The sequence below is a fragment of the Miscanthus floridulus genome, chromosome 2 (genome assembly GCF_019320115.1).
Source record: "Miscanthus floridulus cultivar M001 chromosome 2, ASM1932011v1, whole genome shotgun sequence".
Taxonomy (NCBI): domain Eukaryota; kingdom Viridiplantae; phylum Streptophyta; class Magnoliopsida; order Poales; family Poaceae; genus Miscanthus; species Miscanthus floridulus.
In genome coordinates, this window is record NC_089581.1 from 94,265,269 (window position 1) to 94,292,886 (window position 27,618).

General features: G+C 46.9%; 1 protein-coding gene across 6 annotated transcripts; it reads right to left on the reverse strand.

Moving 5' to 3' along the window:
* Positions 1-14,958: 14,958 nt before the first annotated feature.
* On the reverse strand, positions 14,959-18,377 carry LOC136539205 (uncharacterized). Of its 6 annotated transcripts, none has more exons than XR_010779599.1 (6): positions 17,879-18,377; positions 17,330-17,497; positions 17,153-17,186; positions 16,718-16,809; positions 16,270-16,449; positions 14,959-16,180 (listed from the first exon to the last, which is right to left on the reverse strand). XR_010779599.1 is itself a non-coding variant. In XM_066531138.1 (4 exons), exons 1-3 carry the CDS (start codon positions 18,045-18,047, stop codon positions 17,179-17,181), a joined length of 345 nt encoding a protein of 114 aa, XP_066387235.1. In that variant the 5' UTR covers positions 18,048-18,377; the 3' UTR covers positions 14,959-16,180; positions 17,153-17,178. The 6 variants fall into 6 exon arrangements, 1 of the variants encoding a protein (XP_066387235.1); XR_010779597.1 differs by having other exon boundaries at positions 16,266-16,449; XR_010779598.1 differs by lacking the exon at positions 16,718-16,809 and having other exon boundaries at positions 16,266-16,449.
* Between the last annotated feature and the right edge of the window lie 9,241 nt (positions 18,378-27,618).

A 27,618-nucleotide genomic window follows, 5' to 3' on the forward strand; every position in this document is an offset into this window, starting at 1 on the left:
ACCTATCTTTGCTTCTGCTACTACTGTATTTGAACTTGGTACTGTAATAACTCTTTTCGTACTCCGATGTATGCTTGAATTACTTGAACTTACATAACATGTGGCTTGTATGTTGAATCATGAACGATCTTAGTTGCATGTTGGATTATTCGAGATCCTTTGTGATACTCGATGAACTACCAGGGTTTATATGGGCTCAAGTATGATAGTGCTATCAGCTGCGGTGGTTGCCATTGTACTTGTGCTCTTATAAATTGGTCGGCTCTGCCACAATGATTGTCCTAAATTCCTTGATTGAGTATGCTACTCGGGAGCAATTATTGCAGCCATTGTCTATGCAGCAGGTCCAGCATCGGGTTTCTTTGTATGCTGATGATGCAGTTGTTTTCCTAAGGCTGGCAAGAGATGACCTGTACTTGGTGAAAGAGCTCCTGGACCTTTTTGGACATGCTTCCTGTCTCCGAACCAACCTGTCCAAAAGCTTGATTTCTCCCATTCATTGCTCTGTTGATAAAGTGGCCGCTACAGCTGATATCTTATCCTGTACCATCAAGGAATTTCCATGCACCTATCTTGGGCTCCCTCTGACAATTGGGAAACCCACCAAGGAGGATTTGCAACCAATAATTAACAAGGTGGCAGATTACTTGACGGGCTGGAAAGCCTTATTAATGAATAGGGCGAGAAGATTGGTAATGGTTCGAGTAGTTTTAACAGCTGTTCCCATTTACCTTTTCATCACCATGGACTTGCCAAAATGGTTTCTGAAGGCTATTATTAAGAAAAGGAGAGGTTTCCTTTGGAAAGGTCAGGAACAAGCTAATGGTGGTAATTGTTTGGTGGCTTGGGAGAGGCTGCAGCGACCTCTTGAATATGGTGGCCTTGGGATCCATAACTTAGAACTCCTTGGCTGCGCTTTAAGGATTCGTTAGCTGTGGGCTGAGAAAACCGATCCATCAAGACCATGGGCTGGTCTTCTAGTACAAGTCCCCCGCAAGGCTCAGGCCCTCTTCAATATTGCAGTAGATGCCATAGTAGGGAATGGTGAGAAAATTCGGTTCTGGACAGATAGATGGTTAGACGGTCACACCTTGGCTGAGTTGGCCCCCAACCTAGTTAATGCTGTCCCCAAATGTATAGCCAAGAGACTGTACTATTGCTCAGGCACTCTAGAACAGAAAGTGGGTAGATGACATCAGGGGAGCTCACACAAGTACCAGTCCTTATCGAGTACCTGCAACTCTGGGACATGATGGATGGAATGGTTCTACAGCAACAGGTTCTAGATCAATTTACTTGGAAGCTAGCCCAATCTGGTTTATACATAAGTAAATCAGCTTATGTTGCCTTCTTTGTGGAAACCACCTAGGTTTGATCCTTGGAGAAGAATTTGGAAACGTTGGGCGCCTCCTCGTTGCAAATTTTTTATCTGGTTGGTTTTCCACAATCGGTGTTGGACGGCTGATCGCCTTGCGAAGAGGGAACTGCCCCATCCTAAGACTTGCCCTTTGTGTGATCAAGCTGAAGAGACTATTCATCATATCTTGGTTGGTTGTGTATTCACACGTCAAATATGGGCTCGAATCTTCCAATACTTGGGTCTCTGTTCTCTATCGCCAGAACCTATAGCATCTTGTTTCTCTAAATGTGTAAGAGGCGTGCTGGGGGAAGGGGCTGGCGGCGGCAGTGGAGGTGGCGGCTAGGGTTGGGAGGCAGGCAGTGGGAGAGAGGGCGGCAGTAGGCAGAGGGGAGGCGGTAGGCGCAGGGAGAGGAGAGGAGGAGATAGGAAGGAGCAATCACTCGTCTATTGCTTAGTTTGATTGATTACATCCCCTTAGTATTTATAGTCCCTATAGGACTTGGACTCCACGCAACCTACGGGAGATCCTTATAGGATTGGATTCTCCCTTCCATACTAACAAACTCCAATTCCATAACTAACCAAACTCTAATAGACTCTATATGATAACTTGGGTAACTGAAGGCGTGATCGACGAGAGCGGCGGCGCCCTCCCTCCTGGGTGCGCGTGGCCCCTAGGGCGCGCTGGTGGTGGTGCTTGGTGCCCCTCTCAGCCCTGTTAGCTCTAGGTTGGGGGGCCTCTATTGGACGTATGACAAAATGGTGGTGGAAGGCAATATTGTTCAGTGCCCAAGGCTGAATGGAAGGGTCTCAACTCCTTGATAATTTTAGGTAGCCTGGGAGGTATGGAAGCACCGTAACTCTTGTGTGTTTGAAAATGCCACGCTAAGCATCTAGGAGGTTCTTAGGGCTGTCAGCGCTAAGGGCAATCTTTGGTGCAGTGCTGGAGCAAGAAAGCTCTAGGAACTCTTGGTCAGGGAGCCGGCCTTGGGGGTATAAGGCAGGCTGTTTTTGTTTTTGTCTAGGTCGACATCAATATAGTTTGTGGCGCGCCTGTTTTAGTTAAGTGAGTGAGTGGGTGTGTATTGATGGTGTTTTTGTACTCGAGTAGGGTCTAACCAGACTTGTGTATTTTTATCTCTACCTTAATGAAATGACGCGCAGCTCTCCTGAGTAGTTTGAGAAAAAAAATCACTTGTTTGATAAGGAGGCATCACATTGAAATTGTGGGTTAACCAATTCAACGAGGAGCCAATCGTGTGAGGTCTAGAGGCACGTGTTCAGCCAGCCAAATAGAGGTGCAGAAGATTAAATGTTAGTTTAGATTTATTACCCATTTTCCTTGTCCAGAGGAGTCCACATCTTTTCTATGCATTTGATCTTTGGTCTTGAAGTAAATCAGCACAGCAGTTCAGTCCTTACTTCTGAAGCAGCTTTTTATGAACAGCAGCATTCGACAGCACAGTGAATCAGTATTTGTGGAAAGCTAAGTACAGAAACTTCTTAGAAAGAAAAGACTGAATAGAGCTTACATTATTTCTCTCTCTCCCGAGACAAGGGTACGTTTGGATCCCTTGCCCTTGCCCAGCTTCATCCAGCCTTGCCGAGCAATGTAATGTGTTTGGTTGTAGGTAAAAATATTACTTTGCTAGGCAAACTTGCTTGCATCGGCAAGAAATTCCTTGCTGAACCAAGCAGCCAATCTAGCTCTGCTGCTGAGTGATAGCTTGCCTATACGAGTATTGCTGACCCACAAGTATTGACAGAGAAAATACTATCAACCTCACTGAACTTGGACTGAATACTCATGATATGGCAGATCTGGACCCCCCCCTTTCACTGCAGAGGAAGTCTGGAGAACTATTCAGCAGCTACCTCCTAGATAAAGCACATGGACCCAATGGTTTCACAGGTCATTTTTACAAGTTGTGTTGGCCAATCATCAAGGATGACATAATGGCTGCATTTTTGGCAATTTGGAGCAGGAAATTTGCCAATTTAGGGTTCTCAACACAGCCTACATCACCTTACTCCCTAAGGTGGAGTCAGCGGAGCAGCCAAAGGACTTCCGGTCTATAAGCTTAGTCCATAGTTTTGCTAAGCTAGTCACAAAATTGCTAGGCCAATCACCTTGCATGTCGGCTATAGCACTTGGTGTCACCCAACCAGAGTGCCTTCATAAAAGGTCGTTTTATTCCAGATAATTTCATGTTGGTTCAGCAAACAGCAAGATTCCTTCACTAGCAAAAACTAGCCTTGAATTCTCCTTAAATTGGATATATCTAAAGCCTTTGACTCAGTTTCTTGGCCTTTTCTCCTTGAGGTGCTAAAACATTTGGGTTTTGGTCCGATTTGGAGAGATGTGATTAGTGGCCTGCTAGCTTCTTCCTCCACATAGGTACTGCTCAATGGAATTCCTGGTAACTCTATATTTCACCAGCATGGTTTGCGACAGGGGGATCCCCTATCTCCTATGATGTTCATCCTGGTTATGGATGTGCTAGGACTTATGATCTCTAAGGCAGCCAGTGAGGGGCTCTTACAACCCTTGTCACAGGCGGGTACTGCAGCATAGAATCTCTCTCTATGCTGACGATGTGGTGTTGTTTCTTAGATAGGAAGCTAGTGACATTAATTTGGTTTTGAGAATTCTCAACATTTTCGGTGATGCATCAGGGCTTAAAACCAACCTACAAAAGAGCAACATCTTGCCCATCAAGGTGTGGAGACACGGAGCTGCTCACCATTCAAAACCTACTGCCTTGTGCCATTTAGAATTCCAATGCAAATATTTAGGTTTACCCCTCTCCCTTAAGAAGCTTGTTAGATAATCTACTACTACCTTGTGTGAACATAGTAAGGGAAGGCGGCGCCGAAAGGCCCCCTGCTGTGATACTGTAGTCGCTGCAGGTGCAGGCGCCGCACGGCTCACCTGTAGCACTAGTAGGCATATGCAGTGGCCGGCGCAGAGTCAGCCCTGTATATTATCTAGTTACTATTGCAGCATGTGCGTTGTACTAGGACTAGATGGATAGAGTTATATAAATAGACTACCTACTGATAACTCAGTAAAGAGGGTTCAGATTTACCATCTCCCAGACAGGGCTTTGGCCAACGCTGGTGTCTTGTAATGTGTGTGTATGCTCTATTCTCCCTTCTTCTTCTTCTAGCTCTAGCCATAGTGTGTGGGGACAGGACAACGCTTGTTCGTGGTCGACACGGCTAGTGGGTGCTCGGCAACACTAGCGGGTGCTCGGCAAGACTAGGTGAGTGTTTCACTCACCTGAGTCGGTGATCCTATGGGCCAACAAGTGGTATCAGAGCCATACAAACGTCGTCGCTAGACTAACCGCTGGCGATGATGGGTGGCTCGAAGATGGGCGACAGCAGTGGCACTGATGTGGCTGCCCTAGCCATGACCGGAAGGCCATTGTTCGCACGGTGCGGGAGGTCAGCGGCACTAGTTGGCCGACTGCTGACTCGCACCAACTATGGAGAGTGGTCAGTGACCATGAAGGTCAAGCTCAGAGCCCGATGGCTCTGGAATGCTGTTGACAAGGGTACCGACAATGAAGAAGATGACATGTCAGCGTTAGAGGCTATCCTCGCTGCTGTACCAACGATGAGTACAGGGAGCCAGTTGGGGGCGAAGAGCTCGGCTAAGGAGGCATGGGAGGCTATTACGGTGATGCGCGTCAGTTCCGACCACGCAAAGAAGGCGACGGCCCAGCTCCTGAAGCAGGAGTACGGCAACCTCAAGTTCAAGGATAGTGAAACGGTGGAGGACTTCTCCCTCCGCCTGCAGACGCTCATCAGCAAGCTGAAGAGCCATGGCGTCACCATCAATGAAGAGGAGGCGGTCTCCAAGTATCTCCACTCCATGCCAGCAAAGTACATCCAGATCGCTCTCTCCATAGAGACGATGTTGGACTTGTCCACCCTCACCATTGAGGATGTGACAGGCCATTTGCCGGTGGTGGACGAGCGCCTGGAGCAGGCGATAGCAACGAAGGACAGTGGGAAACTCCTGCTGACGAAAGAGAAGTGGGCTGCTCGGAGGAACTCTGGGAAGGCAGCCTCCTCTAGCCGCTGGTGGCAATGGCAAGCGTCGTGGCAAGGCTTCTTCGAAGAAGAAGCAGGTCGACCCCAACGCCTGCCGATGTTGTGGGAAGATGGGCCATTGGGCACGAGAGTGCCCAAATTGCAAGCAGGAGAAGAAGGCTCAGGCTCACCTGGCACAAGCTGACGATGAGGATGAGGCCACTATCCTGATGGCAATGTTCTATGCACTGCACGACATCGAGGCTGAGGAGAGGGAAGAGGTGACGATGGTGGAAGGACATGGGCAGGCCCTAAAAACTATCAACCTTGACGAACCATGTGCCCAAGTCCACCTCGGAATGTGTGGGCGCCGACAATGATCAACGGTGGTATCTAGACTCTAGTGCCAGCAACCACATGATGGGCTCCAAGGAATCCTTCTCCTGAGCTCGACGACGATGTTACCAGGTACGGTAAAGTTTGGTGACTGGCTCAAGGGTGGCTATCCAAGGGCGCAGCACCATTATCTTCAGGTGCCAGAACAGGGAGCACCGCACACTAATGGATGTATATTACATCCCATAGCTGCTGTTCCAGCATCATCAGCATTGGTCAGCTAGATGAGTGTGGTAGCTGAGGTACTGATCAAGGACGGAGTCCTTAGGATCAGGGACTGGGAGCAGTGACTTCTTGCCAAGGTGAAGAGGTCCATGAACTGGTTGTACCTGCTCGACCTGAAGGTAGAGCAGTTGGTGTACCTGGCGGCAAGGCACTCTGAGGAACTATGGATGTGGCATGCTCGGTTTGGACATCTCAGCTTCGACAGCGCTTGGTCGGCTGGAGAAGATGGTCCGAGGGCTACCCCACATCAAGCATGGAGGCGAGTTGTGTGACAACTTCCTGGCCAAGAAGTAGAGGAGGCTACCTTTCCCAAAGGCGGCCAAGTATCGCATGAAGGATGCTCTCGAGCTCGTCCACGGTGACCTCTGCGAGTCGATCACGCTTGCTACAAATGGTGGTCGTTGGTACTTCCTCCTGCTCGTGGATGATTATAGTCGCTACATGTGGCTACAACTCCTGACGAGCAAGGATGAAATCGGCAGCGGCGATCAAGAAGTTCAAGACGCATGTGGAGGCCGAGAGCGGCAAGAAGCTCCAGGGTGCTGAGGACTGATCGTGGCTGGCGAATTCACTTTGGTGGAGTTCGCTGCGTACTGCATTGATCAGGGTGTGGGGCAACACCACACCATGCCGTACTCGCCACAACAAAATGGCATGGTGGAGAGGTAGAACCAGACGATGGTCAGCATGGCCCAATCCATGATGAAGGACCAAAGGGATGCCGTCAAGGTTCTAGGGTGAGGCAATGACCACGACGGTGTTCATCCTCAACCACACTCCAACTAAGGCCCTGATGGGCAAGGATGTCATTCGAAAGCTTGGTATGGGCGCAAGCCGAGCGTGTCCTTCCTCTAGACATTCGGCTGCATTGGCCACGTCAAGGAAGATGAAGCCGAACCTCACCAAGTTGGAGGACAGGAGCACACCGATGGTGTTCCTAGGCTACTGCGGAGGGTACCAAGGCATACCGGACTCTACTGACCCATGTGGAGGCAAGGTTCTTGTCTCGTGCGATGTTGTGTTCAATGAGGAGGCGGCTTGGGACTGGAGCAAGTTCGAGCATAGGGGGAGCTAGCAACTTCACCTCGCACCTTCATCGCCAAGCACCTGGTCATCCACGATGGTGGAGACACTAGGGAAGAGGTGCCAAGCACTTCGGGAGGAGCATCAAGCACTCCAGCAGTAGAGCTGAGCACCCCTGGTGCAGTGCCGAGCACTTTGGGAGGGATGCCGAGCACTCCGGGAGGAGTGCCCAGCACTCCTAGAGGGATGCCGAGCACACCAAGAGTTGTGCCGGGAGGTTCTATAGTGGTGGCGACCACTACAGGACGCGTGCCGAGCACTCCCATGGCGGAGCCAAGACGTCTTGCAGTGTTGCCAACCACTCCAATACTAAGGCTAGGCACTCCTACAGTGTGGCCGAACACTGCAGGAGTTATGATGAGTTGTCCAGAAGTAGTGCCGAGCACTGCAACCAGGGTGCCAAGCACTCCAGGCGCTATGACAAGCACTCTAGCAGAATAGAGAACTCTATCGACGCCGATCGAGTTTGCCTCACCTTCAAGTGACATCACTAAGTTCGTGGATGCCTTCCATGAAGGTAAGGAGGTGCAGTTTCATAGGCTGGACGACATCGTCGATGGCATAGGACCCTCAGGACTGGCTGGTTGGCTGCTCAATGACATAGAGCTGCTGCTTATCAGTGCAGATGAACCACCCATGTTCGCGCTAGCTGAGCAGGACAAAAACTGGTGATGAGCAATGCTGGAGGAGATAAAGGTGATTGAGGAAAATGAGACTAGCAGCTCGTCGATCCACCTCTAGGATGTCGTCCGATCAGCCTGAAGTGGGTGTACAAGGTTAAGCGGGACGAGCTTGGCGCCATTGTCAAGCACAAGGCGCGTCTCATCACCCGAGGCTTTGTTTAGCGCGAGGGCATAGACTTCAAGGAGGTCTTTGTGCTAGTAGCGCACATGGAGTCGGTCCATTTGCTACTAGCTTTGGCAGCAGCAAAGGATTGGCACGTCCATCACTTGGACGTTAAATCGGCCTTCCTCAACGGCGAGCTAGGCGGAGATGGTCTTCATCAGGCAACCTCTAGGTTTTGCCATCAAGGGAGAGGAGCACAGGGTGCTCTGACTACGTAAGGCGCTCTATCTGCTGTGGCAGGCCCCTCGAGCATGGAATGCCAAGCTTGACGCCATGCTGGGCGAGCTTGGGTTTCAACGGTGCGCAACCTGAGCACGCACTCTAGATGCGACGATGGGGGGAAGGAGGAGCTTGTCGTCGGCATGTATGTGGATGACTTAATCATCACCGGCGCACGCACGGAGGATATCAATAGCTTCAAGCGCGAGATGGCGGCTCATTTTCGAATAAGCGATCTCGACGCACTCTCCTACTACCTCAGCATCGAGGTGAGATAGGGGAAGGAGGAACTCATGCTCGGTCAGAGCTCGTATGCCTCCAAGCTATTGGAGAGGAGCGGCACGACTGAGTGCAAACCATGCATGACTCTGATGGAGGAGCGGCTGAAGCTAACGAAGGCCTAGCACCACGGCGAAGGTGGATGCAACACTCTACCAGGAGCATCATTGGCGGTCTACGCTACCTAGTCCACATGAGGCCGGACATTGCGTTCACCATGGGCTACATCAGTCACTTCATGGAGGATCCCAGAGAGGATCACTGGGCTATGGTGAAGCGGCTACTACGCTATGTCAAAGGGACAGTGGATCAGGGGATCATCTTTCCCAAGACCGACGGGAGTAGGATACAGCTCACTGTGTTGAGCGATGCAGACATGGCAGGGGACATCGACGAACAACAGAGCACCTCTGGTGTGCTCGTCTTCCTCGGGTCAGCCCTAATTTCATGGTTGTCGCTGAAATAGAAGGTAGTGGCGCTATCTACGTGCGAGGCAGAGTATGTAGCGGTGGCCATAGTGGCGTGCCAAGTTGTGTGGCTACGCCGGCTGCTAGGCGAGCTGACCGGTGTGGAAGCTCACCCACCAGCACTGATGGTGGACAACTAGCCCGCCATCGCCCTCGTGAAGAATCTGGTTCTACACGACCGGAGCAAACACATCGACATGAAGTTCCACTTCCTCAGGGACTGTGTCGATGGAGGGTAGATCATCATTGAGTTTGTCGAAACTGGTCGGACAACTTATGGACATCCTCACCAAGCCGCTCGGACGTCTTCGACTCACGGAGCTGAAGGAGATGATCAGCATGGAGGGGGTACAAGGGTTAGTAGTAGGATTAGGGGAAGATTGTTAGATAATCTACACTGCTACCTTGTCTGAACACAGCAAGGGAAGGCGGAGCCGAAAGGCCCCCTGTTGTGATACTATAGCACTGCAGGTGCAGGCGCCGCACGGCTCACCTACAGCACTGTAGGCATATGCAGTGGCTAGCGCGGAGTCAGCCCTGTATGTTATCTAGTTACTGTTGTAGCATGTGCGCTGTACTAGGACTAGATGGATAGAGTTGTATAAATAAACTACCACTGGCAACTCAGTAAAGAGAGTTCAGATTTGCCATCTCCCAGACTAGGGCTTCGACCAACGCTGGTGTCTTGTACTGTGTGTGTATGCTCTGTTCTCCCTTCTTCTTCTTCTAGCTCCAAGCCATAGTGTGTGGGGGCGGACAACGCTTGTTTCAGTGGTCAGGCATGACTAGTGGGTGCTCGGCAACACTAGCGGGTGCTCGGCAAGACTGGTGAGTGGTTCACTCACCTGAGCCGGTGATCCTGTGGGCCAACAAAGCTCACCAAGGGACAGATTCAGCGTATTATTGATAGGGTTGCAGATCAGCTGCCAGGTTGAAAAGCGGACCTCATGATAAGGGCAGGAAGGAGAGTGTAGGTACAATTTGTGCTCACTGCTATGTTGGTTTATCTTGTAATGGCCATTGACTTCCCTCCCTGGGCCATTAAAGCTATGGATAAATTCAGGCGTGGATTCCTTTGGAGGGGAAGAAAAGAAGCAAAAGGGTGGGGCATTGTCTCGTGGCTTGGGGCAAGGCGTGTTGTCCACCTGAGCTAGGGGGCTTGGGAATTTCAAACCTGAAAAGCCTCAGATGGGCGCTGCAGATGCGCTGGATTTGGCTTAAGAAAACTGAACCTAACAGACCCTGGGCGAACTACCAGTCCAGGTCCCCGGACAGGTTCAAACTTTCCTTAAATTAGCCGTCGGCTTGGTAGTTGGCAGCGGGGAAAACACCCTTTTCTGGATAGACAGGTGGCTGAATGGCCAATCCATTGCGGACCTTGTCCCTCGTCTTCTTGCGTTTGTTCCTAAGAGAATAGCAAATAGACGCACGGTTGAGGAAGCTATGACTGACCGCTCTTGGGTTATGGATATTCGTGGTGGCCTATCAGTGGAAGTAATATTGGATTTTCTCTCTCTATGGGATCTCATCTATGATTTTCAGCTACAGCCAGATATTGAGGATTCTCACATTTGGCGTTTTTCTTCTAATGGACAGTACTCGGCCAAGTCTGCTTATGAAAGTTTTTTCATTGGGTCTACTCAATTTGGCCCTTATGAGAGGATTTGGAAATCTTGGGCCACCCAAGTGTTGTTTCTTTATGTGGCTGGATGCACATAATAGGTGCTGGACGGCGGATCGGCTGGCAAGGCGGGGGGCTGCCACACCCGAAGCAGTGTCTTCTCTGTGATCAAGAGGAGGAAACCATCAATCATCTCCTTGTATCTTGTGTCTTCACTCGGCTTGTATCTTGTGTCTTCACTCGGCAGTTCTGGTTCTTTCTATTTTCAGCATTTTAGTATCCATCAGTTTTCCCCACAGCCTACAGATTCATCCTTAGATTTGTGGTGGGAAAGATCAAGCAAAGCTACTGCTGGGTTAATAAAGAAAGGTTTCAACTCTCTTGTGATCCTATGAGCCTGGACCTTATGGAATCATCATAATAGTTGTGTTTTTGATGGGGGCTACTCCAAACTTAGATGGTGTTTTGGGTTTTGCTTTGGAGGAGCGTTGGTTGTGGGCTTTGGCTAGGGCTCGAGGGCTATCTTTCTTGGCACCCCCACCCCCAGTCCCCACCCCTCCCCCCCTAAGGCTTGTTTCTAGTTCTGGTCGCCTCTATGTTCTCACAGGCGCGTGTGTAAGTCCTTGTAATTAGGATTGGTGTGATGTATGTTGTACGGGATTTCTTTCCCTTTTTTCTTTTTAATATAATAAATCATAGTTCTCCTACGTTTTCGAGAAAAAAAAGAGTATTGCTGACCCATGGATCCTGTTGGATGCAGACACATTATCACGCTCAAGGATCTTTGATGCATGCATGCGTACCTTGCTACAGGTAAAAAGACAATCCACCAGACTTGGCCTAGCCTTGCTTAGCATGGTTAGCTTTGCCTTGCCCAGGTAGCCCTCCCCTAGCACAAGAACTAAAAGCCTTGTTTCCATCCACAACTGTCTCCCTAGTTCTCAATTTTGGTGCTACATCTGAATACAAGAAGGAAAGCACGCCAATCAATACAGTAAGATCTGATCACCTTACGTACACAAAGAAATAAGAGTTCAGGTGACATGCACGCAAAGACGAGACACATAGATGCTGAATTCTTCATGACTGGGTAATTCCTAATATTAAGTTGTTTTAGAAGGGACGGCAAAAGCTTTGCCGTGATTTATATTAGACGAAGAAAATAAAAATACAAGAGTCAGCCATAGTTTTTTAACTGGCAACCGGAACCAAAAACCACTAATTTTGAGTGCACCGCTCGACTACATGCTCAAACTTAAACCAGCTTGGTCGAAAACGACCCAACTATCAACTTGACTATGCCGACGACTAAGAACCACTCTAACTAAGAAAACCACTAGCAAAAACGACTTGGAGCACCGAGCACCATCAAGATCCAGACAACAAGAGATCACCGGCGGAAATTGGATAGCCTAGCAAAGCCTTCAAGAAGAAAACGACGCCAAGAGCGTTAACAAGCTAGCCTGACAAGGGGAAGGTTTTCACCTACACAATCCAGCACGGAAAGGAGGAGTGATAGTAAAGGACGCCTCCAAGGAGGAAACGGCGTCCGCAGACGTCGTCGTCTAAGCTTTCGCCCGACCTCATACAACCTCCACACCGTCGCCACCGAAGACCTATAGAGGTAGCCTGTAGTGAAGAAAAACATCCAGAGATACACGGGTGTCCTCGCGAACCCCGAACGCCACCATACGTCCTGCGGGTGTCTCCGCCGCACGCACAGCTACAGGAAGGTGCCCTTGACCCCACCAAAAAGACAGGATGCGGCCAGGAGAAGCGCCCGGTAAGTAACAGATATGGATTGCTAGCTTTGAGTTTACTGGATGACATTTCACATCAAACGTTAGATACTTATTAGACTAGTAGGCCTAGGCGACCAGCCAAGTACTTCGGGGGCAACCGAGTAAAATAGAGCCACGAATGATGCTCCATATCGCTAATACACCACCACCACAACGGTTGCTAAAATGAAGTACTCACCTCAAACATTCTAGGAAACACAAGCCCGCGCAAAAGCATTTTATCACACACGTCGCAGGCGGGGCGCAGCCGGCGCTAGTGAAACAGAGAGTGCTGTCATATGACTACATGAGGAGGAGATCGAGGAGCGGGGGAAGACCGACGACGAGTCGCGGGGAAGATGGAGGCTGCGGGCTGCCTAGCGGGGAGAAAACAAGAGCGCTGAACCTAACAGTCGCGGGGAAGATGGAGCGCTAGACATGAGAGATTGGTAAAAAAAGGCATAGGGGTAATTGTTAGAAGTGTCAACAAACTAGATTTTGGTTAGACTGCTGGATAGGAGAGTGTCCTCTGCAAATAACATTCAACAATCTGTTCCAGATCACTACTAATCCTGACATAGAGGTTGCCAAAGCTTTTTAGAATGGTCAATGGCAGATCCAATTCAGAAGACAATTGAATGATGCCCTCATTGATGAATGGATTCAACTTCAGAACATGCTGAGTGAGATCAATATGACAGAAGGAAGAGATGGGGTTGCCTGGGCCTTGGAAAAATATGGAAAATACTCAACTAATTCTCTGTACAAACCGATGACCTCTGAGGTGTTAGAGATATCCAGATGATGCCGATATGGGAGTGTAACATTCCTTTAAAAGTGAAAATCTTTCTGTAGATAGCAGCCCATGATAGAATTCAATCAAGTGGTCAATTAAAGAAAAAACAATGGTTAGGTCCGGAGAAATGTGCTGTGTGTGACCAATTGAAAACCACATATCACATCCTTTTCCAATGCCCCATTGCTGTTTATCTATGGCCCTTTCTCAGAAACTCTCTTGGGTGGTTGAGAGCACCAACCAGTTGTGTAGAGTTCTTTTTCAGAGCTGTTGGAATGCTGTTAGAGGAAAAAAAAAACAAAAGGCAACTCTGTTCATTTGTGTAGGAGCCATGTGGACGATCTGGAAGACCCGAAATGATGTGGTGTTCAACGAGAAGCTCTTATCTTCACCGCAAGCCATCATTTTCAAGACGTTGATACTCATCAAATCATGGAGCCCGCTGGTGAAGCCAAAATTGAAGCTAGTGGCAGATGAAATGATATCTCTTCTCTCGACAAACGCCAAGTTTCGGTTGCCTGGCCTCTTTGGCTCTGTGTCTTTTGCTTTGTCGAGCTGGGAATGATCTCTGTTGATCCTGTTCTTATAACTCTGTCATAATGTCTGTGCTTGGCGAGTTGTTAGAAGTTAGAGTTTGATTTCTAGTTTTGCCGAGCTTTTCCTCATGGTGGTGTTGAAGTTTTAGAGCTCGGTTAAGTTGTGTTGTGAGTCGAGTTAAACTCTGTGCTTCTATTTGTAAGCTGGTAACACCAGTCCTCGGGTCCTGGGCTTTTGTTAAGCTTTCAATAAAGCCAGGTGAATGCTTTTGATCTAAAATAAATAAATATAAGGTTATTATATAGTATTATATATTATAGAGATAAATATAGATATGAAACTGGTGGAAAAGCAGCTCTCGTTTCTCTTTCCTAAAATCTTACTATTTCTCTGACATAAACATGGGATGGAATCTATTTCGAGTCGGCTTGTCATACTTCATGTTGCAGGGTACCCAAATGTACGGACCAAAATTTTCGATCTATTAGAGTTCGGTCTCTGTTTACTTTGTTATCTATTTATAAGAGAATTTCGGCCTTTACTTTTTGAAACCTGAATTTTCTGGACACAGAATAGACCGAATCACTTAAATGCCTAACCCTATTTATACCTTTAATTTTTCTATATAAATCCAAACAGCACCTGAGTTCTAGGTGGAATTCGCGTGATTTTACTTCCAAAATGCATCTGTACTAGAATCAGCCATGACTTCCTATGATTTTGGTTATACTAGGTAGTATGCTCATACGTTGCTACGGGACATCTAAACTTTTGTACTAAAAATATATGGATCGTACGATAAGATAATAATACTGTGAAATTAAATATCGATGTTAAAGCAACATTTAATTCAAAAGGTTAATTTTATGAAATTAATAGTCACAGAGAGCGCAACCTCGTAAGCTCAAACTCTACGTACCTATCATGAGAGTCAAAATTCTAATGTTTTTGCCATAATTACCAAACAGCAAGTTGAACTGGCTCAGATTAGCATAACAGCAAGTCGAATGTACAACTTTGCAATTCTGCAACGATGTAACCAAAAACAAAATCGATTCTTCTACCAAGAGAGCCCTGTTCGCTTATCTTATGAGCCATACTATTTCAGCGAATAGACAGTGTTTTTCTCCCACGATAAATCAGCGAACAGTACTTTTAGCTGTGACTTTTCAGCAAAGCGCAGGGCCTATGTCTTTGGTGATATGCCAAATGCTTCTAAGAAAAGGTAAGACAAATAAAGTGAGTGTACAAAAAAATATCCAATAACAACCAGGGTCCATAAATTTCCATAATTAGGGTAGCCCTTGGTCATTTTGATTTAATCCATGATATATGATACAAGTAGTTGTTTGTTACTAATTATTTTTCCGACTCAAGTGCAATTCTCAGGTTGCTTTTTACATGCCATATTTTACTAAAATTATCCTCTCAAAAAAAAACTGAAACACAACACAGAATTCTGCCATCACCACGACGCTCATGACAGCATCTTGTTTACTTTCCCACCAACGATGCTCCAAATGCTGTCATCACCCTCTTCGATTCCATCATAGCATGAATAGTCAAAGTCTACACTTACACAGGCACAAAATCCACCATGCCATTAGCTTAGATGAATCACCTTTGCGTATTGTTCCTTAGATACTGAAAAAAAATTCCTAGTCTACTTGAATAATATTACCATCGCATTTTTATTCCTACGAAAAATTTAGACTTCGCTGATTGAAGGATCCAGGAAACATATCATTTCAGTTCAGTCAGGCACAAGAAAACTCATCTTAATCTTTACACATTATATAGGCAATAAGAAGCATACAGCACCATGACGCTCAACTACAAAGATTACAAACTCAAACCCACAAGTAATATCACACGAGCACCACCACTAAAACTTAGTTACCCTTGGGGTCACGTAACCCAGACCTGACCACAAAAACTGCAGAACAATCTATTTGATAAAAAATATCTCTGTTATAGTTCTGCTGGTGGGTAGTAGGCCTCTCTAATTAGGTCAAATGTTGACAGTAAAAGGGAGCAAATAAGAACAACAGCTAAAACCAAACACAAGCTGCAGATCAAATACAGATATTCCTACGGCGGATGATCATGTCAACAACCACCAAGCTAGTGAGATGCATGGTTAAATAAACAAGCTAATCACTGACAACACTAACACAAGTGCTATCCTGCCTTACTTTACATGTGCTAATTTACTAACAGAAGCACTAACACAAATTACAAACACTAACACAATTTTGCCTGAACAACAAAAACTGATCATAGTCACCTGAAGGACAAAGATAAGGTTCCAAAATAGTCCAATTTATCATTTTCAGTGAGCCATTATAGTAGTTCTCATGTGCTCCGAGATTTAGCCTCATCAAGTAGCTCTACAAATCGAACAACCTCAATACTGTGGGTTCAGAACCGCTTGCCATATGAACCAAGAACAAGATCAAATCCAACCTGTCTTGTTTTTGGAAACCTCTTTTCACTTGGATCTGGGAGCCAACCAGCCATCCTTGCAGCCTGCAAAAAGACAACAGTAAATGGAAAACATCTTGGTGCCACTCTGCGCTTACACTGAAAAAAATGTCAAAGTGCTGCTGCTGACCAACATCTGTCACATATATGATCCATTCTGCCTCCTCAACATAGAGCCGATACCTCCATTAAATGATCTTAAATAAAATATTGAATGCTGATAGTAGACACTTGATCCTAATAAAGAAAGTATAATTTCAATATTTGAATCTCTTGGTATGTCATTGTCCTCGTGCGCCAAGTTTTTTTCCTTCCTGAACAGAAAAGAAAAAAAAATGGGATTTAGTGCTGGAATTAAGGCAGCAAAAAAGGGTGCAATTGTACAGAGAATTTTCATGCCTACCCACTCCAGGATCTTCAATTTAATTTGGTTTAGTTCGCCAAAGAATGGATGATATAACTTTATTTGGGATTTTTCATGCCTACCCACTACTGTATCTGTTTTCTGTTTCCACAACAATTAGAACAATGAGAATGAGAAAGAGCATTAAGAGAGTAAGGGAGTAGGCTAGTGGGTCTTACAGGTCTGAACTTGTTGCCCAAGGACGCCATTGATGAAGGCAATGTTGGTATTGGATAGATTTGGATGTACATGGCAAAATTGAGAAAAAATCCTACCTTAGTCAATGAAAATAGCACTATCATGTGCTGTTTCACTAAAAGGAAAATATAGTGCTAACTGAAATACTGGATATGACACTCAATGTTTCTATTATTATTGTTCTATAATGAAATGCAAGTCAGTGTAATCAACAATAATATTTTACTGATTCCCATCTGCCTTGAATTTAAAGTTATATTAAACAAATATTTTTTATCACTCTCCTCACCAATCAATGAATATAGAGGTACAGTACAATTTCCATATACCCCTATCTTTCTTCTCTTTTCTTTTCTTTTCGTTCTCTAAGACAGATTTAAAACCTTATCTGGGAGTAGCAAGAACCATGGACATACCTTGAGAAGAGTCTTTCCGGTGCCCATCACAAAACTGCATGTGTTTCGAGAAAAATCAGAATTAAATAGACTGATTTGCTTGATTGACTGTAGCCAATCATCATTATTACTAAGATCGATCACACATTTCATTATATTTAGAAGATACAAATGTCAGGGTCAGATAATTATACTAACCAATAGAAAAATGGCTTCTTGCTTTCGCACTCTTACAAAAGGCATTGGGTGATGACCAGATCAGGGATGTAGCTCCTCCAGCGAGGAAGAAATATTGCCGCATAGCTTGTGCCACCCAGCAAGTAATGAATCTGTCGTGGCGCAGCCAATTGCTTCGTGGGGGCACCGCTGTCGAAACACAAATTGATGAAAAATGTCATAAGCTAGCTACATCCAATACACAGAAGCAAATGAAATTTTGATTTATGCAGGAAATACCTGAATTCATCTAAGATCATGAACTTAGAAGCTGCCACTACTGAACAAAATGTGATTGAAGGTGTTGGGTGTCAAACTATCTCTACTAAGGATGTGTGGTATTTTTTTGGTATGTACAAAGTTAACAGATGCTCAATTGACTGCTAGGGTTATCAGCGGGAGGGGGATTTGGATGTGGTCGTCGGAGCCTCGCTCGGAGTGCACTATCGAGGCTAGGCTGTGGCCTCCGGCAGGCGCAATAGCAGCGACTGGCAAGAGGGGCGGCGGGGAGAAGATTTGGGTCCGACTCACCTGGATCACATGTGTGACGGGCGAGGGTGGCCGCGGCTTGCGACGGGAGGGCAACACTGACGGCAACGGCGTGGGTGCGACGGCGAACGATGCCGACGTCCTCCTCTTCCTCCTCCTTCTTGGCCACCTCCTCGGCCTCGGTAGCAGCAGCGGTAGGAGCGGTGACCATGGTAGCAGCGGCTCCAGAGCACGTGTAGGCGAGCTACTCCCTGCCCGCGGCGATGAGCCTAGTGATGTCCTTGCCCTCCATGAGGGCGAAGAGTAGGTTGAGGCGGTCCTCCACCACGGCACCGACGGAGCCTAGGATGCGGCGCACGTCGTCCTCGGTCGAGAGCGCCCCGTCGTGGCCTCGCGTCACCCGGCGGCGCCCCGTCCGCCGTGGCCTCCCGATGCCTGGAGGCGGCGCGCCTGCAGCGGCCTCGCGTCAACCGGTGGCGGCTAGGGTTACGCAAAGGCCGAGGAGTCACGTGGGGTCACAGGCGGGCGAGGGCAGGAGAGGTGTCAGGCGGGCTCATTTTGTTTCGGGAAAAAACGAGCGGGAGGATTGGTCACGGACGTGGGTGGGTGGGGGGAGAGGGGCGGAGGGATCACGTGAGTGAGGCAGAGTGATGAGTAGTGATGAAAACGTTACGAATATTTTTCGACCGTATTCAAAACCAAATTCGTTTAGAGGGGTTGAGATCTATCCGTATTCAAGTTTGGATATCCAACATCCGATACCGTATCCATATCCGAATACTCAAATCACATATTTATGATGTCGATATCCAATCGTATCCTATCCGACATAGTTGACACTATCCGTATTCGAATCCGAATCCGGACAGAAATATGAAAACAAATGTAATATCGGTAATATCCGTCCGTATCCGATCCGTTTTCATCCCTGGTGACGAGGCGATAAGCGATTGTCGCACCGTGTTCACTCTTTAGTCCTTCCATTGCGCAACCCAAACATAAAATCTATCTCCAACATAATACCTATAGCCTCCAACATAGTACCTATATGGAAGACCTATTTTGAGTGCTAGGAGAGACATAATCTAAATCTGAGTTTCCTCTCTTCTGGAGACCCATTTGCAGAAAGGGTTGTCTTTTGGGTCTTGTTGTTGGAGAAGACTAAAAATAGGTATTGAAGCATTTGCCTGTAGCATTACCCAAAGGACGAATGAATCTTGTATTTTGACTCACGGTTGTTGGTGATAGTCTAAATGCCTTGTTAGAAGGGCGGTTGTCCATCGTCCGAGAGTCCTCGACCAAAATCGTCAATTGTGGGTGGAGATCTTGGCTATACCAGCTGGTCAAAGTGGTCAAGAAAGAGAGAAGCTTCCAAGCAGGCAAAGGCAAGTACTGAAGTACCCGCTACTGCCTGTACTATATTGTACTGTCCATGGCCCCACCACCACGATTTTTTTTATTTTTAACACTTTTTTGAAACTATTTTCAAATGACTCTGTTTATTTTTTTTCAGAACTAACACTTTTGGCCACGTCTATTCGCATGGCGCGGCGAAATCACGTTGTCGCGCCATGCATGGGGCGCGGTAGGAGCAGCGACGTGGCACTGACGTGGCCGGGGCTATCGCGCCGTGGATCTAGGCGCGACACTGACGCGGCACAGCGCATGGCGCGGCAAGGCCCATCATAGGCCCGCAGCAAAGCCTCTCTTCTTCCCTTTCTCTCCATTCCTTTCTCTGTTTCGTCCACCGCCGCCCAACACCACCGCCACTCGTCCGATCACGCAGCTACGTTCCTGTCGCGCCCGCCCATGGCCTTGGGCCCTCCACCGCGCCTCCATCCCTACCTCCCTCTCCCCATTCCCCTGCTCAGGCGAGGCCACACCCCCTTGGCTGCCCGCGCCCTCCCTGTTTGCCCGTGCCCACCGCCATCGCCCGTGCCTGCCGCCGTGTGCCGCCGTCACCCCCTCCCTTGGCTCATCCACCGCTGGTCATGCCTCCCTACCTGTGCCTGCGACACCTCCCTTGGTGATAGGCTAGGGTTCAGCCCCTTGGCCGCCCACACCGCCTCCCCTAGTGATAGGCTAGGGGTCAGCCCCTTGGCCGTCCTCGCCGATGGCCCTATCCGTCGTCAGGGCTGACCCCAAGGAGCTCTCCCCATTGTTGCTAAGGTATTCCCCCTCCAAGACCCTCATTTTGGTGATTAAATTTTGAATGAATTGATTATTGTTGGTGATTTGGTATAGTTAAGTAGTTAGGATTTCGGTTATGGTTAGGTAGTTAGCCTTTAGATTTTTGTTAGTTAGGATATTGGGTTTAGGGTTTGGTTAGTAATTTAGGGTTTAGGTTTTTGTTAGTTAGGATTAGGGGTTTAGGGTTTAGGCTATTGTTAGTTAGGACTTTGGGTTTAGAGATTGGTTAGGTAGTTATGGTTTAGTTAGTTTGTAGTGGTAATGGTAGTTAGTATAGATACTAGTTTTTATGTGTTGGTACTTAGTAGTGCGTGATACGACGATTTCGATGACCTAATGAAGTTTCTCAAATGCTTTTATAGATGGCTTGTTGTGTTAGAGTTTTCTACATAGGAAGTGTTAGGAGAGAAGATGATATGTTTGAGGATATGGAAGAAGAATTGGAATGGTTTGATGAACCTCCTAGCTTTAGCGATCTTTGTGGCCGTTTGAATGGAAAGTTTGGTGGTGATTATACAATGAAGGGGAGGTTTGATAGTGGAAAGATGTAACACCCCTGGTGTTAGGCTTGCCTAATTGCACTTACATTCCATGAACATGAGTATCATTCATCCATTCATGAGCATATATCACTTGAAACATGTGAAACATGACTATGAAACAAAAGTATCATTTCAATTGTTTTTCATCGTTTCAGTACATTCAGTGCTTGATTCTTGTATGACCAATGTGTGGTATGGCTAAATATATTGTTAAACATCTTAGCTATGCTTAGAAAGTCATTAGGAACAATGTTCATGTTGATCATTTTGCCTAATTAAGTTTCCAAGTCATGGGTTGACTTGTTTTGACCCTAGGACTCTTTGGTTTGACTGTTCAAAAAGTACCACTTAGAATATTTGCATGTCTGAGCAACCTAAAACAAAGTTGTAGCAAATTATATAAGGAACAAAAGTTATTTTGTGACCAAGTCATGAAAATGTGCACAACATGCTCTAAATGGTCCCACAAGTCAGAAATTGGGTTGGGTTCAACACTTAGAAATTTCTAAGTACAAACTCCATTTTTCAGTTTCTTGAACACTGACTTTGGCATGATTTTACTCTCTGTCCTTTGCGAATTAGACATTGATCTCTAAATGAGTTTTGTAGCTGGCATGTAGGTGTACAACTTTTGTTTTGATTTCTTTCGCTAACGATCAATGGATTAGGAGATAGAGCATCGTCATTTGGCGCTGTCGGTCAGTTCCTTGTTCTCTAAATCGAGCTACAGTGTTTCGGCTTCAGACCGTTCATGGCCGACCAAGGTCAGATGGCGACCGCCGCGTGTCCACCACGCGCTCGGCTCGCCCTGACCACGCAGCGCGCTGGCTGGCTTGAAGAGGAGTGTGCCCTGCTGCCCTCCGCACGCGCTCTGCCCTCATTCACCCCTCCGTTGCCTTCCCCATTAATAGCCGCAGCGCACCGCCGACGCCATCAGCTCCACCGAGCTCGCTCGAGCTCGCCGCGGCGCCACAGCCACCACCATCCAACCCATAGCTCCGCCATCGCCTCACGGACCTCGTCAGCGCCCTCACAGAGCCAGCCAAGCTATAGGTGAGTGACATTGCCGAACCATGCACCACTGCGGCATGGCCGCCATGGTCGCCGCCGGTGATCTCACGCGGTCCCGCCTGACCGCTTCACTGTAGCCGCTGGCCGTAGCGTAGGAAGGTCCGCCTTGTTTACCAAGAGCTTACGCGCGCCTTGTATGGCCACCAACCGTCGGGGTTCGCCGGAGCACCACCGTGCGCCATGGCCGAGCCGCCGTGGGCCATGGCCGACTGTCCCTGGAGTCCACTAGAGTCTAGTTTTAGGAGTGCTATGGATGCGGGAGGCCGAGGTGGTCACGCCGTCGCCCTCGGTTCCACCGGAGAAATCGCCGCCGACGAGATGGCGTCGTTTCCGCGCCATTCGCCACCGTGCTCTGCTTTTCGGTCGCTGACGCGCGGGCCCCTTTTGTCAGCCGCCGCTGCTGCGAGGGAACCGGAGCTGGGCTACGCCGTTCTGGGCTGTGTGCGCGCGCAGTCGTGGGCCGCCTAAGCCGATTCGGGCTGGCCCAGTAGCTGATTAGGTTTCCTCTTTGTTTTGTTTATTTTGTTTTTCACAGATTTGTGTGCACGATTCAAAATTTTGTAAATCAAGTTTGGTAGATCCAAATGTTATGGTTCCAATTTTGTTGAGTTCCTGGTAATGTCTAGTATTTAATAAAAATATTATATGAGCACAGGTTTTAGAAATTTTGGATGAATTAAATAGGACTTTGAAATGTGTTTTTAGATGCATGCAAACTTGTTGAAATTTTATCTTGAGTTTCTGTAGGTCCAAAAATTATGAAATTTTGTGGGTATGCTAGTCTTGCTTAGTAGAAGCTCTGGTTAAAATTTCAGAGCTAGTGCATGTGTAGTTTTTGAATTATAGATTTTCCTTTTATCATTGATTAATACTTGTGTGAATTTTCATAATTTTTCTATAGATCCAGTAAAGGTAAAATTTGGTGAGTGCTATTCTTATGATAGAGTGATACTAGGAAAAATGAGAAATCTGTTGCTTGACACTTTTAACTAAGGTTTCCTATTTATGCCTTTTTAAGCACTTATGCCTTGTCATTTTTGTGTAGACTATTTTACTTATCCAAATGCCATGAAAATTTTATGGTAGTCTACTTAGAGTAGTACTATACTACTGTAATTTTCTTAGATTTTTATAAGCACCAGAAATATAGGTTGCTGTTGTAGCCCTAGTTTAAAATGAAATAAAATAATCCTCTTTAATGCAAGTTAGTTAATAATGTTAGCTTTGGTGTATCTTTGAAGCATTTGATAAGATGTGTTGACTTAAACATATTAGTAGTAGAAGAGAATGCAGTAGATGACATGTGCTTGTAGTATATTTTCTTGGATGATGTTGACTACCTTGCATTCAAAAATATCCATTGTATTCATCTCATCCGATGCACCGATTGCATAAGCACTTACACACATTGCATCATACAGGATCGCAAACCGAGAACCCAGTCATCATACCCGAGGAGCCCGAGGAGCAGTTCGAGGTGCAGCCGCAGGAAGTGCCAGAAGCCGACGAGGAGGACGTTGAGGAACTTCCGGAGTGCCCCGATCACCGTCCGAGCTCCTTCGAGAGAGGCAAGCCCCAGAGCATTTTCTCCCGGTTTGCAATTAATAATTAAATGCTTTACTTTAATTGATGCATTACGTTTCAGGAGTTGTTTGCAACCGTTGCTGCATTATACCTTGTCTACCTTTGTTATACTATATCCTTGTTACCCTGGTATCCGCAGTCGAGTCAATGCTTAGCTGGCTTAGACCGGTAGAAGTCGAGTGATTTCCTATCACCTGCGAGCTATAGGTGGTTACCTAGATCTGCTTGGATGACTATGAAGTCATGGTATAACTAAGTGTTAAATGAAGTTGAGACCGGACGGAGACTTGCAGAGTTTTGGACTAGTAGTGTTTCCGTCTGTGTCGATTAAGGACCGACCGTTGTTGGGCCTCGAGTCATGTTGAACGCATGCCTTACATTTAGCTGGCCGGATAAAGTACCTTCCGACCGCGAAGCTGGGAGATTTTTCGGGCCGAGTAGATTGCCCGCAACGCACTGTGCCAGAGCAGGTGTGGTAGGACACGGGGGCGAGATGATAAGACCAAAGTGCAGTCGGTCGGCCCCCGGGTACATGTGGTTCCTGGCAAACTCGAGATACCTGGAAAGTTGACTCGGTGATCAATATCTCACTTTAGCGGGTGAGTGAGGTTTGTGTAAGGAATAAATCACCAGCTGGTTAGGAATCGATTCGAATCGCCATCGCTCCTAGATAGTGAGCACTTGACTTGAGTGACTTCATCGTAGTAATGTTATGGAACACTTGGACAGTTATAATGAATATGACAGTATGGAAGTTGTTTAATGATCATGGGTTATCATTATCTGCTTAATCATGTGTTTGCTCTAGTATAGGTGCAAATCTAGTCGACAGGTTAATAATAATTAACTTGACAATAATGCTTTTAGAAAGGTTCCTTGAAATGCTAAAAATGCTTCTTTTGCAAATGAGTCAGCTACCCTACTATAAAGCCCTTCATAATCCTTGGTGTCATTTATTTTCGGTTATGTCGGGTAAGTCTAGCTGAGTACCTTCTCGTACTCAGGGTTTTATTCCCACTTGTTGTAGATGGGCAGATGTATTACGGCTACTGTATCAACTGCCTTTATCCTGCGATGGGTGATGCTTAGGACCATGGGCATGGTCATTCGTTACATCTCGTCTGATGCTTTTGGTTGGAGATGATCATTCGCTGGCACTATATTTAAACTCCGCATGAGTGTGTGTGTGGTTTGAACAAATGACTTCCGCTACTTTTATTCGAACTGGTTTTGTAATAACTATGTTGAAACTCTGATGTATCTGAGATTGTGAACTTTTATGTAATATGTGATGGTGACCGCTAAACTTATTACGATCTTGGCTGGAATGGAAGTTGGTTTGAAATCCTTCGTGATTTCACTGGACTACCGGGTTATACGGGCTTAAGTTTGCTAAATCGTCTGCTCTGGCGGATGATTTTCTTACTTAATTTCGTATAATTGGTCGGTTCTGTTACAGCTGGCATCAGAGCATGGTTTAGCGTGTTACTGTTCACAAGTGTATTTAAAACAAAAAGGCATTTGGAAAATGTGATTTTAAAAATATAAAGTGTGCCAGTGATCATATCCTTTATGCCCAGTTAAGGACTTTAGGTGGCTTAATTAAGTACTGACTGGGGTTCTTGCATCATATTTCTCTTTCGTCGCTCATACGGCGTGCTATTGTATGAGTGCCACTTGTTTGAGTGGTAATGATATGGATCATTTGCCCTCTACGCCTCGGTAAGTGTGAGTTGTGAGAGCATGATCGGATACACCGCCGATCTAGGGTGAATGCTTATATGATGCTGGAGTAATTACATGTTCTACGCATGTTTTACAAAGGCATCTCATGTATGGGTTTTCCGTCTGTGGAGGCGATGCCATCAATAGGACGATGGTTCGGGTAGTTACTACCATTGTACACGTATCTGGGGATTCTATGTAGAGCGTGTAGATAAAATTTACTGCTTTTATGCATTCATTGGGAATTGGGCTGAAATGAATCTTCTGCAGGTACATAACAACAGCTATCGTGTAGAACGTATTAGCTACTGTATTTGAGAGATCGTTTGTATGCCACCGAATTCATCGTTAGAAATTATTATTCCTAAGTTTGTGAGAACGTACGGCACGTACATACATCATGTTACTTGTGCATTTCATTCATGTCATGCATTCCTCCCCTTATAAATTGATTATCTCATTTTGATAAAAGTTGTATCACCTAAAATATGTTTCCCCGAGGTAATAAAAGAACTTTTGCTATAGATGGCCCGCACGAAGCAGACCGCCCGTAAGTCCACCGGAGGAAGAGCACCTCGACGTCCGTTGGCCCTGAGGGAGCACCGCACCACTGGACACCTTCTTGAGCGAGTTTGGCATGCCGACCTTGCTTTGGAGAGTGCTCCATGATGTGGGGTACCCAGAGGGTCAAGAGCCTGGTGTACTCTTGGAATGAGAGCCAGTTAGCAGAGGATGGACTCACAGTGGTGGAGATCATGGTTCCTGCTCTCGGTGATGCTCCAGATTGGGATGGTTGGCATTTGGAGTTTGAGGGTTGCACTCCAGCTGAGGGTGCAGAGGGAGCAGCCTTCCGTGTCATCAGGGACATTATGAGCAGATTTCCCAGTGAGCTTGCAGCAGCTCTAGCTGGCACTTTTCCTAGGGATGATCCTCAGTGATGCCATTTGGGTTCAGCCTCAGGGAAGTGCATTGGTCAGAGGTCCAGCTGAAGGACAGGCTAGCGACAACCAGGCAATGAGTGCTATGTTCGCCGCCATCAGAGCGTATGAGGGTCTCGAGAGTACCTACTGGACTTTGACTGGCTTGCGTGGTGAGGATAAGCTCAAGGGGAGAAAGCAGAAGAAGAGACAGGCACGTGCTATAGCTAGCTTGCAGGAGTAGTTGGCTGATATGAACTTACAGCGAGATCAGGCTGGTTGAGAGAGGTGATAGAGCTATGCAGCGAGGTGCATACGTTGACTCAAGCCAACAACAATGCAGACCGCATGATAGGACAGTTGGTTCAGGAAAGGAATGAAGCCTGGAACGAGAGGAACCTTCTGCTGCAGAGGGTCGATGAGCTAGAGGAATACAACGGCAACCTACACGAGGAGTTTCACGCGCTCTACAATGGGGTTGGCCCATATGCTCCACCAGACGCCGCTGGCATGGATATCGACGACGACAACAAGGATGAGCCTGTAGTTTTCACCTGGGGGCGATGGTGACGTCTCCTGATCCCGACTGATGGCCCCGAGGAGTAGGCTAGTTGCCTTGCGCTAGTATCTAGGTCCTGTCGCGATGACCTTTCTTTTGTTGGCATGTAACCTATTGTATGTTGCTTCGAACGTATGAGACTTGGCATGTGGTTGGAACTGATTTTCGAATGCGATATCTGAACTGCATAAAAGTCCTAGTGTATGTATGCTGGCAAATTGGTTGTATGGACGCGATGTTTGCCGTTGAAGTAATTTGATTAAGTGCTGTTGTTTTAATTGGGATGCGATTGTTGTGCCTCTGTTTTATTGTATGAACTTTATTCTCTCCAGTAAATTCAGTACGGCATAATTTTTCCTTCACTCGCAATTATTACAGCTTCACTCAATCATTACTTGTTGCTGAAATATGCAGATGACAAACACTCGCCGAAGCACGTATGAGGCCAGCTGAGACCGGTGCTAACGGTGCGGGGACTGGTGGTGGTGGTGGAAACCACGGCAACAACAATGAACCTCCCCATGAACCGCATTTGCCACCTCCTCCCCCGTTTACCCCCGAGATGTTCCTCGCACAGCTGCTCGGGAGTCAGCGCAACGCGGAACAATCCCAGAAGAACATGGAGGATTTTCATGCGTACCATCGCCAACAACGTTCAACGTGGTAACAATCAAGGTGGTGGCATGGGAGTGAACCAATATAGCAGCTTCAAAGATTTCATGGACACCAGGCCGCCAGTATTCAAGGAAGCAACAGAGCCACTCGATGCTGAGGAATGGATCAACACGATGGAAGATAAATTCATGTGTGTTGAGGATGACTGAAGGTTCTGAAAACAGAGTATGCTGCACTTCAGTTGCAAGGACCAGCGGGAATGTGGTGGAAGCACCATCGCACCACCTTCCCTCCAAATGCTTAGATTACTTGGAGAGAGTATGCTGAGGCCTTCCGTGGAGTCTATATTCCACCCGGGCTGACCAAAATGAAGTTGGGAGAGTTTCTGGCATTGAACCAGGGCACCAAAACCATGATGCAATACCTGCATGCCTTGAACAACTTATGTCGCTATGCTCCCGACATGGTTGACACAGATGCTAAAAGAATAGCCAGTTTTAAGAGGGGTCTCAATCCAAAAATGATGAAACATGTTGGTACCAACAACCGCGTCAGATTCAATGACTTCATCAGCGACTG